Source organism: Gadus macrocephalus, chromosome 3 (genome assembly GCF_031168955.1).
Source record: "Gadus macrocephalus chromosome 3, ASM3116895v1".
Classification (NCBI taxonomy): Eukaryota; Metazoa; Chordata; class Actinopteri; order Gadiformes; family Gadidae; genus Gadus; species Gadus macrocephalus.
The window spans coordinates 9775981-9791445 of NC_082384.1; the positions used below are offsets into that span (position 1 = coordinate 9775981).

At 43.5% G+C, this 15465-nt stretch overlaps 2 protein-coding genes across 2 annotated transcripts in view; both read left to right on the forward strand.

The window, feature by feature from the left end:
* Nucleotides 1-11165, forward strand: part of gucy1b1 (guanylate cyclase 1 soluble subunit beta 1) — a 21465-nt gene extending 10300 nt beyond the window's left edge. The window contains exons 9-13 of the mRNA XM_060047169.1: nucleotides 1208-1405; nucleotides 3232-3469; nucleotides 5029-5169; nucleotides 7208-7362; nucleotides 7857-11165. Of these exons, the coding sequence (XP_059903152.1) occupies nucleotides 1208-1405; nucleotides 3232-3469; nucleotides 5029-5169; nucleotides 7208-7362; nucleotides 7857-7995 (871 nt within the window). The 3' untranslated portion in view covers nucleotides 7996-11165. The remainder of the gene's footprint in view (nucleotides 1-1207; nucleotides 1406-3231; nucleotides 3470-5028; nucleotides 5170-7207; nucleotides 7363-7856) is intronic.
* A 2223-nt stretch (nucleotides 11166-13388) lies between these two features.
* fabp2 (fatty acid binding protein 2, intestinal) lies at nucleotides 13389-15457 on the forward strand. Its single transcript, XM_060047171.1, has 4 exons — nucleotides 13389-13560; nucleotides 14246-14418; nucleotides 14666-14773; nucleotides 15231-15457. Exons 1-4 carry the CDS (start codon nucleotides 13494-13496, stop codon nucleotides 15279-15281), a joined length of 399 nt encoding a protein of 132 aa, XP_059903154.1. The 5' UTR covers nucleotides 13389-13493; the 3' UTR covers nucleotides 15282-15457.
* Nucleotides 15458-15465: the final 8 nt, after the last annotated feature.

A 15465-nucleotide genomic window follows, 5' to 3' on the forward strand; every position in this document is an offset into this window, starting at 1 on the left:
ATTAGATCCATCAGACATTAGCTGACACCCAGCGCTGAACCGAGCTCGGAGCTAACATCCAGGTCTGAAGCGGCCCAGCCAGTGGGCAGATGGCATGTCGCGTTATGTAACGTATGAACACGGCTACATTACTTTACGACGATGTTGGCAGAGCCATCTGTACGCACGCCAATGACCCTTATTTACAAATCCAGGGATTAGGGTTTCCGGAGCGTCTTCAAGTGGGGTTGGAGCACTTAAGTCCCCTTAATATCTGAGACTCAGCACTCCAAGAATTAACCAGAACATAAACAACCACTCTGCCATAGAGAAAATGTTACTGTATCTGTGTATTTCCTTACAATGAGTACATGAGATGCTATGGAGGTCAAAGGCAAGAACGTGCATGTAAACAACTCAAATTTATTGCAGCATCTCACAACGACGCACGCATCTGCAAAGCTAATGGCCAAAAACACTGATACCTCCACCACCACAAATTCTTTAACATATAGCATTTTATTTTTTACAGTAACGCAAATAGTTACTTTCTCTGGTAACTTACTTTTATTAAGTTACTTTTATTATATAGTAATTTAGTTGCTAACTCAGTTACTTTTTGGAACAAGTAGTGAGTAACTATAACTAATTACTTTTTTAAAGTAACGTTCCCAACACTGCAGAAATATAATTCCAATTTATCATTTCTACCATTTTTTTATAATCATTGGTTTCACCAATCAATGCACAATGGCGAAAAAATACAACCGAAACAGAGAGACAGTCCCACATGTCCAAGAATCTTCTCAGACTACAGACCCAAAGGACCCCACCCGAGCTCCACCTGCAGTACCCCCACCCACATCACACGTCTTTATCCTGGAAGCCTTGATGGATTTCCCCAATGCTCACCTTCGCATCCTTTGTAAATCTGCCTCTTCTGACATCACAAGTGGGCGCGTCCACCTAGATGTGTGCTGGATAGATCAACCTACCAGCCTACCCAGCAGACTGTAGCAAACGTTGCTCATCTATCCGTCATATCTAGGTGGACACGCCCACTTATGATGTCACTAAAACACAGGAAGAGGCAGATTTTCGGCTTGTAACGGCTAATCAAACTCACACCCGGTGGTATAATAGGTCACCTTTTATATAAAAAAATGTAAACAAATAACCACATGTATCTACATTGGTATTCCCGTCTTCTCTCCATGGCGTCCCCCAGCGTGATGAACCTGGACGACCTGACGCGCCGCGGCCTGTACCTGAGCGACATCCCGCTGCACGACGCCACCCGGGACCTGGTGCTGCTGGGGGAGCAGTTCCGCGAGGAGTACAAGCTGACCCAGGAGCTGGAGATCCTCACGGACCGCCTGCAGCACACCCTGAGGGCCCTGGAGGACGAGAAGAAGAAGACCGACCGGTGAGGGGAGGGGAGGGACTGAGGCTTAGCTCATTAGGCAGACTGTGAGGAGGAAGTGGGTGGTGAACACGTAGGATAGCCTCGGGACTGGGGTTGGAGCCAGAAGGCTCTGGGTTCCCACCTCAGTGTCCGATCTGAGGTGCTCTGCATAAAGGACCCGCCGACCGGGTCTGAGTCTTAAACCTCAAGGTCTACCTGTCGACGGTCTGGAGCATGATGCTTGCTCCTGTTTTGTCTAAGTCCTTGGTTTATTTATGTATTTCCAAGGTTTTACTCATTTCTAGAAATTGATATTCGGTCAACAATTATTTGGGGAAACGTTTGAGTGTGCCACAAAGAAGGGTCTACAAACCCTCCCCTGCCTCCTCTATCGTTATTTGAGTCCCAGTAATTCAGGGATTAATAGATCATACTGGTACAAGTGAGTGTCTTCAACCTCAAGTTTCTCCTTTAAAGTAAAGTAATGTTACCGTCAAACCCTCTCGATCATAATGATTGGATTAGAAAGGGAGGTTTTATGTGAACAATAATTGAGTCGGAAATAGTTGACCGTAGACAATCACAGTTACAATAACAATTTCCCATCATTATACCAGCATTATGAAAGATTATTGTGATGTTTGTCACAGACTTCTATCTGGAGTCCTGAGGACATGTTTCTCTATGTTCTCTATGAGTTGATGATAATAGTTGAGTGGTGGATACGGGGCGTAGCCGCGCCACAACGCCTCCTCCCAGGGAGAGACGTGTTTGATTCGGTGATGATCCGTCGAGGAGGAGGAAGAGGAGGAGGAGGATTAGGAGGTAGAGGAGGTGGAGATAGAGGAAAAAAGTGGCGATAGAGGAGGTTGAGGTGGAGGCGAACGTGGAGGAGGAGATGGAGGAGGTGGAAGAGGGGGAGGTAGAGGAGGCGGAGGCGAAGGAGGAGGAGGAGGAGGTGGAGAAATGGATGGAGGAGGTGGAGGTAGAGGAGGAGGAGGTGGAGGAAGAGAGGGTTGAGTCGGAGGCGTAGAAGGAGGAGGATGTGGGAGAGGAGGTGGAAGATGCCCAGGGAGATAGTGGGGAACAATGTTTAGAATTCACATCCGCCACCCTCCTTCTTCCCCTTCCACTGCTCTTAAGATGTCTGACACAACGTCAGCACAACAACACGACGGCACGCAACGCAGCTCAATATGTGGATCATTCCCAAGCCTCGACATGGTTGACCAAAAAAAACGTAGAATGAGAGTGAACTATGTTTGAAGATAGTTATTCATTGGTTGTTCATGAGTGTGTTTTCATGCATGCATGTGTTACTCCCCCCCCCCCCCACCCTCAGGCAGATCTTATCTTTACTGTTACCATAGAAACAACACCCTCCCCAACACGAGAACAGCTTGCTTAAGGAATTTGCCAAAAGATGGTGGTGGTGGTTGGAATGCTGATGGCGGTGGTAGTGGTAATAATTGTGGTGGTGGTGATGTTGATGGAGGCGGTGTTAATAAAGGTGTTGGTGCTGGTGCTGTTGGAGGCGGAGGTTGTGGTGGTGTTAATGAAGGTGGCACTGGTGATTTTGTTGGAGGTGGTGGTGTTAATAAAGGTGGTGGTGGTGTTGATGGAGGCGGTGGTGGTGGTGTAAATAAAGGTGGTGAAGGTGTTAACAAAGGTGGTGGTGGTGGCGGGGATGTTGATGGAGCTGGTGGTGTTAGTTGGTGTTGCGGCGGTATTGGCGGTTGTAAGCCCCAGAGAGAAAGCTCCCGAACAAAGCGTTCCTTTGTTTTCCCTCCGCGTTCCTCTGCTCTCTTCCTCTCCCCGGCGTTCATGACTTGTGTCCTTATCTCCAGATTGCTCTATTCCGTCCTGCCGCCGTCTGTTGCCAACGAGCTGCGCCACAAGCGGCCCGTGCCGGCCAAGCGCTACGACAACGTGACCATCCTGTTCAGCGGCATCGTGGGCTTCAACGTCTTCTGCAGCAAGCACGCCTCGGCCGAGGGGGCCATCAAGATCGTAAATCTGCTCAACGATGTTTACACCCGCTTCGACATCCTGACCGACACGCGGAAAAACCCTTATGTATACAAGGTTAGAACCCCCCCCCCCCCCGCCGCCACCAACACGCATTCATTGTCCTGTTGTGCTTTCCGTCCCTGGCATTTCAGATGCCACAACACACCGTCTCGACACAAACCTTGGATGAAGTTGATTTTATGGATGTGTTTTTTTGTACCTGATATCAGCCGTTTAGATGTGGTCAAACGACCGCACTCTGAGTCATTCTCTCTGACTTCCAGAAGCACTGGTTCAAGAAAACAGTACGTAATAAGATCCAATAGTGGACATCACTTCATGCTGTCAAAGACTCGTTTTACAGCGTTTGAAGGGCCTTTTCATCCTAAAACAAACGCAGCCTCACCTCTCTGAGTTGCAGCGACCTCTCCACCAGCACAAGAATGGCTTTTATAGTCTCTGCAGTGCGGCAGATTTACACTCGAGGCTTTCAGACAAGAATGCACTTTAAGAAGCTAAACAGACACCGGCACTTCCCTGGGACGGGCTTCAGGCAGTGGGTCACCAAAAGAAGTAATATTTACGCTAGGAGCCCAACAGACTAGGTGGTCCCACCCATCCTCTCTGCGTACACAGAGCCCCCTGAATGCCTTCGCGCTGAGGCAAGTGTTTAACGCATTGTCCTACAAGGTTTCAACATGACTTCTTGCCGTGCTTCAAATCCAAACAACAAGGGCCATTGTCACACACCCACACACACACACACACACATACACGTACAAGTTCACGCATGCATGCAAGCACACACGTACACACACACACGCCAAAAGTGATCCTAAAAGACACTTGTGCACACACACAAAAGTTTTGTTCTTTTGTTCATCCCTAAAACACACAAGTTAATGGCCTAATAGACCTTATTCACCGAGCTGCCATCTTGTTTAGTTGGGCAGGGAAACCTTTGAATCTTGGTGGAGGCCGTGAGAACTCAATGGAATGCATTCTAAGGCCTTTGTCCACGTCGCAGGTATTTTCTGGCAGAACAGCGCTGGCCGGGAGCTGGGGAGCCTGGGGTTAAGCACTTCTTTGGTGAGAGATTATAATTTATATTTAAAATGAGAAGATATCACCGACCAGCGTTTTTCATCGTCATTTTCAAACCACCTATCCGGGAGCGGGTCGCGGGGGGCTGCAGCCCCAGTTTTTTGATGTAACTTTGTTTTTTATCTTTATTTGACGTATCATAAAGTTCTGGATAGACGCACACGGCAAGAACAATTTCCCGCCCCTTCTCATCTATGATTGGTTACCTGTAAAGCGGCCACAGTTACTTCACCAGCACCTTTTGAAAAGTGATTATAAGTTATAGATATTTTCAACTAGAAGCGCTTTGAGCCCTCCATAAAAAGGTGCTTGGTGCAGCGGTTTGTTTCAGCAGGGAACACGCTCTCTCCTCTTTGGGGACAATTTAAAAACGCTGCCACTCAGGGAAATAATGCAACGTGGACAAGGGCCCTAAAAGCTCCCAGAACCGCAGAACTAAAGACAATGCATTGAGTTGTCATAGTAGGTACATAAGCTGTAGGTTAATAAGCTCCCTGGAGTAACGCGTGAGTGTTCCCTGCCCCACCCAGGTGGAGACGGTGGGAGACAAGTACATGACTGTGAGTGGGCTCCCGGAGCCCTGTGCGCACCACGCCCAGTCCATCAGCCACCTGGCGCTGGACATGATGGAGATCGCCGGCCAGGTGAAGGTGGACGACCAGCCCGTCCAGGTAGGCTTTCTCCCGCCCAAGACAGTGTAGGGATTGGGAGGTGCGTTATACGGGGGATACAGGGTCAACAGACGTCTTTGGATATCATCACTTTGTGTAATGGAGAACTGAATGCTTTTGGTGTTTTGTTATAATAAGGAGAAGTAGAAGAAGAAGAGAAGAAGAAGAATATATATTATTTATGAAGCAACTTCATAAATACTCAAGACACTTAACAAAGTCACATTAGTATATCAAAGTCATATAAATTTTTTGGTGTAATTAGGTTAATATATCCTAATAATTATCATATTTTTAAATTATCACGACAATAATATGTCCTTTATCCTGTTTCCGTTGTATCAATACTTATTAAAACATATGCTTTACTTTTGTCTAACTTTGCCAAATAGTTTTCACATTGAAGCAAAACAAAGCAGCCGTCTTGTTGATACAACACAGCACCCTTCTGTTTAACTAGAGTAGTTGAGTCTGTTATTGTAATTACAAAATATAACGGTTGATAAACTATGGAATATCATGTCTGGTTAACAAAAGTGTGTTTATTAGTGTTCAACAAAAAAAAAAAGAAAAAAAAGTTTTGGCAACAGCAGCAAGCTACAAATCATTCGCTGTGCCTCTGTGGTTAAAAATAGCCCGTGCTCTTGTATCGTGCCAAACAGATAGTTTGTTCATCACTCGGAACACAACAAGCATTAAAGGGTCCTAGGCCTACTAACATAAACTCTACTTTAAACCCTCAGACGGTACATAAATATTCTTACATCCAGACTAAATATAAGTCCAAATACATTTGCTGCGGGAAGAGAAAAAGTTAATCGTTGCAGGTTCTAATTTCGTCTGCTGGCGATCTTTCTGGACCTCGACCAGGAGATATTTTCAGGAGCTTCTCAGGAACAAGCTATATGGATTCAGGCCAAGAGACAGCAGGCCTCTTTAGCTGTCAATGCTACTTAGGAGAACAAATCTTTCACTGAGCTCTTGTTTAGCATTCATCTGCAATCCTTGAAATGTTCAAGTGGTAGAACCAAAATGTGTAGAACATCGACAAAACGGTTTCGGCATTTTTCCGAACTTTTCATTAGAAACCCGATTAACCAACGGCTCCTGGGAAGTGGAATGGCGATTGTTGACAGGGCTTATCTCTGGACAACAAGAATACTTATAGGAACGTTGGTACTTCACATTTATATATGGATATATGTATATATATATATATATATATATATATATATATATATATATATATATATATATAGAGTACATATTTTAAGCAAGGTATTATGCCACACTCAGGTGATGAAGAAAATTAGCACACTGCTTCACAAACAGAAACTGGGTTTGATGCCCTGCGATCCATAAACTGTGAAGAATGTATTCCCATGCGCTTTCTCCTTCCCTAAAAGGCCTACATGCAGAGGCCTCCACTGCTGCCACAGGTCCGCCAATCAGCAACCCTACCATTGTCTATTATAAAGTCACATCCATCCTCAGCCCTTGTTTTTGTCATTTAGAAAAGAGTGAATACTACAATCACCATAGCCACCAAATAGGAACACAACGATGTCACTATATTAGGGACTAGCAGTGTAGCAGACCTCACACAGACCCAGACCCTGACACCAGGACCTCAGCCCGACTGACATTTAGTGTAGACAAGCATATTGACACAGTCATGAACAGTGGAGACACAAATCACTGCTCTGCTTTCTGATTGGCTCCTATCTCAGACTGCAGTGCAACAAGTCGGAGGGCTGGCCAGACAGATGGGGAGGGAAGGGGGAGCCCAAGGGGGATAAAAACTAAACTAAAATAATTCAATATTTTCAATGACAATATTTGTCCATTTTCGCACCACAACATACGTTTATTTTAGGCATATTCCACACATAGAAAAAATATGTGGTTCACCCCCTTTTATAAATAGTCAGGCAGTCATTTGCCTAGCAACAACTGACTTGGTGGAAGCTCTCACGTCCACATGCTGAGCTGTGTAAGATGCAAGTTCTCCTGACCTTTGACCTGTCCCGCGGGCCAGATCACCATCGGGATCCACACAGGAGAGGTGGTGACGGGGGTCATAGGTCAGAGGATGCCACGCTACTGTCTCTTTGGCAACACGGTCAACCTCACGAGTCGCACGGAAACCACAGGAGAGAAGGGCAAGATAAACGTCTCAGAGTACACCTACAGGTAAGGTCACACTCTCTCTCTATCTCTCTCTCTCTCTCGCTCTCCAACTCTCTCTAGCCCTCTTACTCTCTCGCTCTCTCTTTGTCCCTCTCTCAATCTTTTTCGGTCTCTCTCTCTTCTCTTACTTCCACTCTCTTACTCTCTCTCTCTATTGCTCTCTCACTCTTCATCCCTCTCTGACTATTTCTCTGGTACTCTCATTCTTCTATCTCTGACTTTTTCGCTTGCTCTCTCTGTCTCTTTTTCCCTCACAAACTCTTTCTCTGGCTTACTCTCAGTCTTTCTCTCCCTCCCTCTTTTTCTTGGACTTTCTCTGTGATAACGTATGTGGCGGGGTTTCATAAAAGCGAGACCAAAGACAAAGACATATGTAGAGACAAAGAGTTCATGGGAGATGAAAGTCACAGATCAAGGGAGAATCCAAATTGAGACACTGCACTTGAATGTAAACTAATCTCCATCCTCATAACATCACTTCCGGCCACTTCCTGCAGGTGTTTGCAGTCGGCGGAGAACTCGGACCCTCAGTTCGATCTGCAGTACCGGGGTCCCATCACCATGAAGGGGAAGAAGGAGCCCATGAAGGTGTGGTTCCTGTCCAGAAGAACTCCCCTAGAAGGCACCGAGAACTGAACTCCTTCTAAACGGCCCGGTAGAAACGTACAACGAAAACCATTTCCAAACACCCGTACAACAAGCGTACAACAAAAACTCCTTCTAAACGGCTTGGTAAACGTAAAACAAAAACCATTTCTAAATGCCTGGTTAACATACAACAAGAAGCTCCTTCAAATCGGCCTGGTAAACATACAAGGAAAAAAATCGAAACACCCGGTAAACATAAAATGAAAAATCATTCTAAATAGCCCGTAAACATACACAGAAAACTCCAAACTCTGAAGATAGAAAACAGATTGAGAATTGGCACATTCGCATAGGCTGTTGAACTGGAGTTTTTCGTCAGTGTAGTTGCTGCGGTTTGTGGGTGGGTGGGGCAGAGAATTTACCGCAAACCTGCCATTTAATTTGGGTGAACACGACAATTTTGATTTCATTTTGAGTGCACTGCCCACCCCCCGTGCCCCCCTCGGTAACCTTGGTTACATCTTGATTCCTAGCTAGGAAACATGACCAGCATTACTTCATCTCACAGTGTGGTGACTTCCTCCTCCAAGCAATTTTAGGAATATATGTCAAATTAGCTCATTGGATGAACGACACCAAATATTGTAAAGTATATTATAAAGATAACAATAATATATTATATATGGTAAAGAATTTATATAGTATAAGTACATATTTAGCTACATGGATTTTGGTCAAAATAGTTTTAACTTCAATTCCCTTTTTAACGGTTAAATTCATATTTTTAACTCATCATGCTTTGCTGTCATTCCAGAGAAGTAGTCAACCCTCTCTTAGTGTGTTCCCTAACTCTCTAGTGTGTATGAGTGTGTTCCTTAACTCTCTAGTGTGTTTGAGTGTGTTCCCTACCTCTCTAGTGTGCTTGAGTGTGTTCCCTACCTCTCTAGAGTGTATGAGTGTGTTCCCTAACCCTCTCTACTGTATATGAGTGTGTTCCCTCACTCTCTAGTGTGTATGAGTGTGTTCCCTAACCCTCTCTACTGTATATGAGTGTGTTCCCTCACTCTCTAGTGTTTATGAGTGTGTTCCCTCACTCTCTAGTGTGTATGAGTGTGTTCCCTACCTCTCTAGTGTGTATGAGTGTGTTCCCTAACCCTCTCTACTGTATATGAGTGTGTTCCCTCACTCTCTAGTGTTTATGAGTGTGTTCCCTCACTCTCTAGTGTTTATGAGTGTGTTCCCTCACTCTCTAGTGTGTAGGAGTGTGTTCCCTCACTCTCTAGTGTGTATGAGTGTGTGCCCTAACTCTCTAGTATGTATGAGTGTGTTCCCTAACTCTCTAGTGTGTATGAGTGTGTTCCCTAACTCTCTAGTGTGTATGCGCGTGTTCCCTAACTCTCTAGTGTGGACGTCTATGATTGTGTACACACAACATAATGGCTCCAACGACCGTGGAATTGACGACGATTCTCCTGATATCAAACCGTAAAGTTTGATATCAGTTTTTAATAACATAACAGGAGAGCGTTTGTAGACTCGTTTGAACAAAGACGGGTCCCAAGTCCTGCTGGTTCGGCGTGGAGGGCTCTAACCAGCGACAGTTCTTTGGACACCCTGGCCACCCTCATGGTTCTCCTCTGACAGCCCTCAGTGGCGTCCGCTGATGGCCCTCGCTGGCGGCCCTCGCTGGCGGCCCTGAGTGTCGACCGCTCCAGAGTTAAGATCAGTTGAGGCTTACGCAATCCTTGGAGTTGTTTCCATTCACCAGCTGGGCAGCTTTATACTGTAACTGTTAGGATTGTACAATGTGTGAGTTTCTATACAGTCAACAATACAAGGATCGTTGTGAAACACCATGGGGACGATCACGGCATTATGGATTATGGGTTTACATGTTTTGAAAAGTGTCGTCCTGTGTTTCTTTGCTAGAAAGATGTTGTTTAGGCCTACTTGTTCACGATCAAATCGTTGGGAATATGTTTCACAGCATTCCTTCTTATTTGCTCATAGATGAAAGATCGTAAAATGCTTCAAATGTATACAGCTGACACACGAATAATAAGAAATAACTTTTTCTACTGTTCTATGTACCATGTTTGAAACTCATCTTGATGATATGATATATTTTGTCTTGTTTAGTTCCGTTAATCTTTTAAGAATTTTTTGTATTCGTGAAATTCATACACTTTCTTTCAGGAAATGCAGAACTTTGAACAAAATCGAAATATGCCAATTTTAGTAAGTTTACATGGTTTTTCGTATACCACAAACTATATGGATAAAATATAAATTACACATGTCACGAGCAAAATACAACTTAATATGAATCAACAAAAGTTAATTTGTAATGTATTAGTTTCACTATATATTAAAACACACTGATAGAAAAATGAAAAATATATTTTGTTGAAAAGAAAGTGCCAAAATTATGTATTTGCAATCACTGTCATGTCAAATCGGTTATTGTTAAACTGCACTTAAGAAGGAGTGGGTCCTGATGACACAATGCAGCATCAACTCTCTCCTCTCTCCTTGCCACCTCCTTATCCTCACAACCTCTAAACTGTGCCAAATTGCTTACCGGATTTCGTGGATATTTGTGTAAGAAATTACCACTGTTTATATTAGGGTTTGTGTTTGGCTTTTGTCTTGTTTAGTTGTTTAGTTCCGCTAATCTTTTAAGAATTGTTTGTATTTGTGAAATTCATACACTTTCTTTCAGGAAATGCAGAACTTTGAACAAAATCGAAATATGTCAATTTTAGTAAGTTTACATGGTTTTTCGTATACCACACAAACTATATGGATAAAATATAAATTACACATATCACGAGCAAAATACAACTTAATATGAATCAACAAAAGTTAATTTGTAATGTATTAGTTTCATTATATATTAAAACACACTGATAGAAAAATTAAAAATATATTTTGTTGAAAAGAAAGTGCCAAAATTATGTATTTTACTTATACCGCCATTTGCAATCACTGTCATGTCAAATCGGTTATTGTTAAACTGCACTTAAGAAGGAGTGGGTCCTGATGAAACAATGCGGCATCAACTCTCTCCTCTCTCCTTGCCACCTCCTTATCCTCACAACCTCTAAACTGTGCCAAATCGCTTACCGGATTTCGTGGATATTTGTGTAAGAAATGACCACTGTTTATATTAGGGTTTGTGTTTGGGTGAGAGGAAAATATAAACAGATCATGCTAAACTGTTGTGATGCCTGCATTCATTCCTGTCTCTCTCCTTCAATGCCATCATGTGTTCAATACGTGTTGTTAAGAAGTTGGAGATAAGTCCTTGCGGCCTGAACTCATTATGCAGGCAGTCAATACTCCTGTATAGTGCAGGATTACAAGGCTGATTTGATGTAACAGTCTTAAGTGATTTTATTGAAGCAGCCCATCTAGTGGCTAGTTCAAGACTCACACTTGGTTAGGATAAGGTTTCATTTCCCAGGAGAATCCATATTTTATATAGTCTACCGCCAACATACAACGTAGGCCTACTTGTCCAAAGTGCATGTACTACCGACCTTGCGCCTGGCAAACTTGCCATTTTTCGGCATCAAATGTTGTAATAAAATATGAGTTGATTACATTACTGCAGTAACTGCAGAACTGTATCTGATGCTGGGCAACAACTGGCTGATAAGTTAGATGTGTGTGAATATAGATGATTAACTATTGATCCCACACATCTCTTCATCATTCCCCTCTAACAATAGTAGTGTCAAAGTAGAAAGGTCTCCGGTGATAACAGGACTGAGAAAGGACAGTTCAGATACTGGGATTGTCCCTTCTGACCCTGACCTGAGTCTCAGGTCCTTGCAATCAATGTCTTATCAGACTGGTGGCGAGCCAAACATCATTCAGCATCACAATGTGTACAAGGCCTGGATTTACTTAATAACTTGAAGAGGTTATGGGAGGATTCAGATCAAAGTTCCACCTGGAGGAGACACAACACCAGTGTTGTGTCAATCAGTGTTCAATCAGTGCTTATAGGCCTTTATAAAACAGGGCTGCAAATCATTACAGCACCCAAATATGATAGACCTAGGCCGGCCTTCCATGACGTGGATCTGCTTTCTAATTCTCAAGAGTTGCTGAAATATGAATGTGTTGTCCGCAACGATGAAAGTTTAGCCCTGTGGTCTCAACCAGAATGGGGAAATGAGGTGCTAGCATCACTCTAGGTCTTCTAGGAGGTAGGGGTGGGAATCTCTTGGCACCTCACGATTCAATTCGATTCCGATTATGAGGTCAACTATTCGATTCTGAAGCGATTGTCGATGCATCTAGATGCAACAATTGATTTTATGTACATTTCCATGCGTGATTTTCAAAAATATACATATACATCTGGGTTTGCTACTCAGAGTTTGCTAATCACTTCCTACTTTTGTGATGATCATTAAAGACATCAACAGATGAATTAACTTATCTAATATTTCATAAGAGAGAAAGCTTTTGTCACAAATATGACTTTCTATGAACAATGCAATAATCAATGCAGCTTGCATTATAACACAATATGGAAGCATGCAAAAAAATAGGTTTCATTTTTATTTTATTTCTAATCCTTCTTTTCTATGTCATTAAAGGAAAAGCTGCTCTTGAATTAGAAGGAGTTCTTGTGTCTGGCTGTGTGTTGGCACGCATGCTATGCGTAGGCTGAATCGCAATCGTGTCAAGACAAATCAGATTGGCCAATACACACTGAAGATAAATTCAATTAAAAAATTACAAAAACTATCCCTCTCTGGCGAACAGAATGTTGCAGCAGGCAACATTCAACATTAATTCTGATTATTAATTTATCTGCATCGAGACAGAATCGTTCAAGCGAGAATCGCGATGCATCGAAGAAGCGATTATTTTTCCCACCCCTACTAGGAGGTAACACTTTAAAATGACTCACGAATGGAGTTGGTGCTGGTTGAATAGATAGTAATTGTCATGTATTTTAGCATCAATAAACATTGTCATTAATACAAAAGAGAGCTCTTGAAAAGAACCAAACAAAACAAAAGGAATATGTCCTCTGTAACTGGATTTGCCAGTTCAAGTGCAACTTGGGAAACAGGGGTGTTGTGGGATAGTTTATCTAATACTACCATCCGGGTAGGTTAGTGTGTATGTATCTTATCTGTGTCTGATAACACAGATTATTGTTGGCACAGGATACAGCCACACCTTTTGTAAACAATTGACAATTTACCAAACCGGTTCACCTTTGTATTATTTCAATAAAATCAGAAATGCCCTGAATCAATCATCACACTCACACATGTGTTTGACATCACTGTACCGATATAAGAGAGATTGGGGTGAAGAGATATGAGATAAGATAAAAAAAAAAACATCTGTGAGCTTTCAACGGCCACATCAGCACTGATGGGCGTTAGGAAGATAAGGGTGAGGTCTACAGCAACCAGGGCTCTATAAAGAGCTGTGGCTACCTCACTCACTTCACTAAGTAGCCCTCACTCATTCACACACTCACACTCTCACACTCTCACACTCTCACATCCACCATGACCTTCAACGGCACCTGGAAAGTGGAACGCAACGATAATTATGAGAAATTCATGGAGCAAATGGGTGAGTGGTGTTGTTTTGGCCCGAGCTTTCTTTTTGTTTTGTTCGCCTGCCGTTGAAAGCGTTGAAACAAGCAGGGCATGCTGGGAGCATCGTTGGTGACAGGGTGGAAGAGGGGGTCTGTGTGTGTGGTGCGTTGGAGTAGGCCTACTCAGCTGGAGGGAATAATGGAGGATGAATGGCAGGGGGGGGGAGAGTATAAAGCCTAAATAATGTCAAGCACAGCGTTGGAAAAGAATTGCCCTCTGGGCAGCAGATCAGGAACACACCAGTAGTTTGATGTTTGTAAAATAAAATTAAAATGAATCAGAATTGGAATGTAACAAATTCTATTCTCATTTTGGGCCACTGATATTCACACCCTTTGCTGGTAGCCTTTCCTCAAATTGTTTATTGAAAAGTCAGACTTCATACAGTCTCTGGATAAGTCTGTTAACCGTATTAATCCTGTGTGTATTTGTCTGTGCTTATTTGTGTGCATGCATTCACGTGTGCGTTTGTTTTTCTGTGTGTGTGTGTGTGTGTGTGCATGTGTCGTCCCTGTGTGTGGTTGTTTTTGTACGTGCGTTTGGATGCGTCTATATGTGTGCTTGTGTGCATTTGTGTGTCTGTATGTGTGTGTCTGGTGTGTGTGTGTGTGTGTGTGTGTGTCCTTGTGGTCATGGGTGTGCGCGTCTGCTGTCGCCAGGGGTCAACTTGGTGAAGCGGAAGCTGGCTGCTCACGACAACCTGCAGATCACAGTGCAGCAGACGGGCGACTCGTTCCACGTGAAAGAGACCAGCACCTTCAGGACCCTGGAGATCGACTTCACCTCCGGGGTCACCTTCGAGTACAGCCTGGCCGACGGGACCGAGGTTAAGGTGAGCGGCACGGCAACTCTGTCCTCACACTCGCCCATCCATGAAAGCCAACGCACACAAGACGACTTAACTGCATTGTTTAAGAAAGGAAATTCAATGCAACACACATTAGTCACTCAGAGATTTACATTCATTCGTTTCTCCAAGGATAAAATTGATGTTGACTAAATGCTGCAGCGATGCAGGGTTGACTGAAGCATGAAACATTGTTCTTCTCTGAGATGTTAAATGGCCGCTCTCCCTACAGGGCTCCTGGACACTAGAGGGAGAGACCTTGAAGGGCTCCTTCACCAGGAAGGACAACGGGAAGGTGCTGACCACCACCAGAACGGTCCAGGGAGACGAACTCACCCAGGTCAGTCAGCCCCGTCTGTCCTGTTGGGTGTTTCACAAAACCATGCTCCACAATGTGCATTTTATTAAAACACACCATGTAAAGTCACTTACCACCCATGTGATCAAGACTTCATCACATAAATCATCAATTCAAACAAGTGCAAGTGCTTGTGTGAGCACATGTATGTGGGAGTGAGTGCATGCGCATGTGTCAACACTGAACCAACATTGTTAATCAATAACATATAACTAATTGTTATAGGTGAACGCATTCCTATGTAGGTGAAGGTCTGACCCCGATATCGGTTAGAGAGCAATAGACCTTATTGTCCTAGCGACCATTTTGGTTCTTAAAGTTTATAGAGGGAAGATTCTGTTAAGATACCCCACCCGGACAGTTTTTAGATACAAGATGGCCACTAGTTGCACAATGCGCAGACTGTATTGTGATAAATCCATGTTACCTATTTCAACAGAGCTACAACTATGAGGGTGTGGACGCCAAGAGGTTTTACAAGAGATCTTAGAGCAACTGCGGATCGCCTGACCAACAGATCGTCATGACTACAGCCTTACAGCTATACATTCATCGCAATAAACCAATGTGCACATTACATTGGCAAAACATTTATGTATATTAAAAGTATTCACTATTTGTACAAATTGTGTTTGGTTTCAATAATAAAACCTAATTTGATACGTGCTCGCTGT

Excerpts from the sequence above, each read along its gene's own strand:
- fabp2 (XM_060047171.1), top strand. The coding sequence starts at position 13,494 with ATGACCTTCAACGGCACCTGGAAAGTGGAACGCAACGATAATTATGAG. Across the intron at positions 14,419-14,665 it reads CCGACGGGACCGAGGTTAAG|GGCTCCTGGACACTAGAGGG; the intron begins GTGAGCGGCACG and ends CTCTCCCTACAG. Across the intron at positions 14,774-15,230 it reads AGGGAGACGAACTCACCCAG|AGCTACAACTATGAGGGTGT; the intron begins GTCAGTCAGCCC and ends CTATTTCAACAG.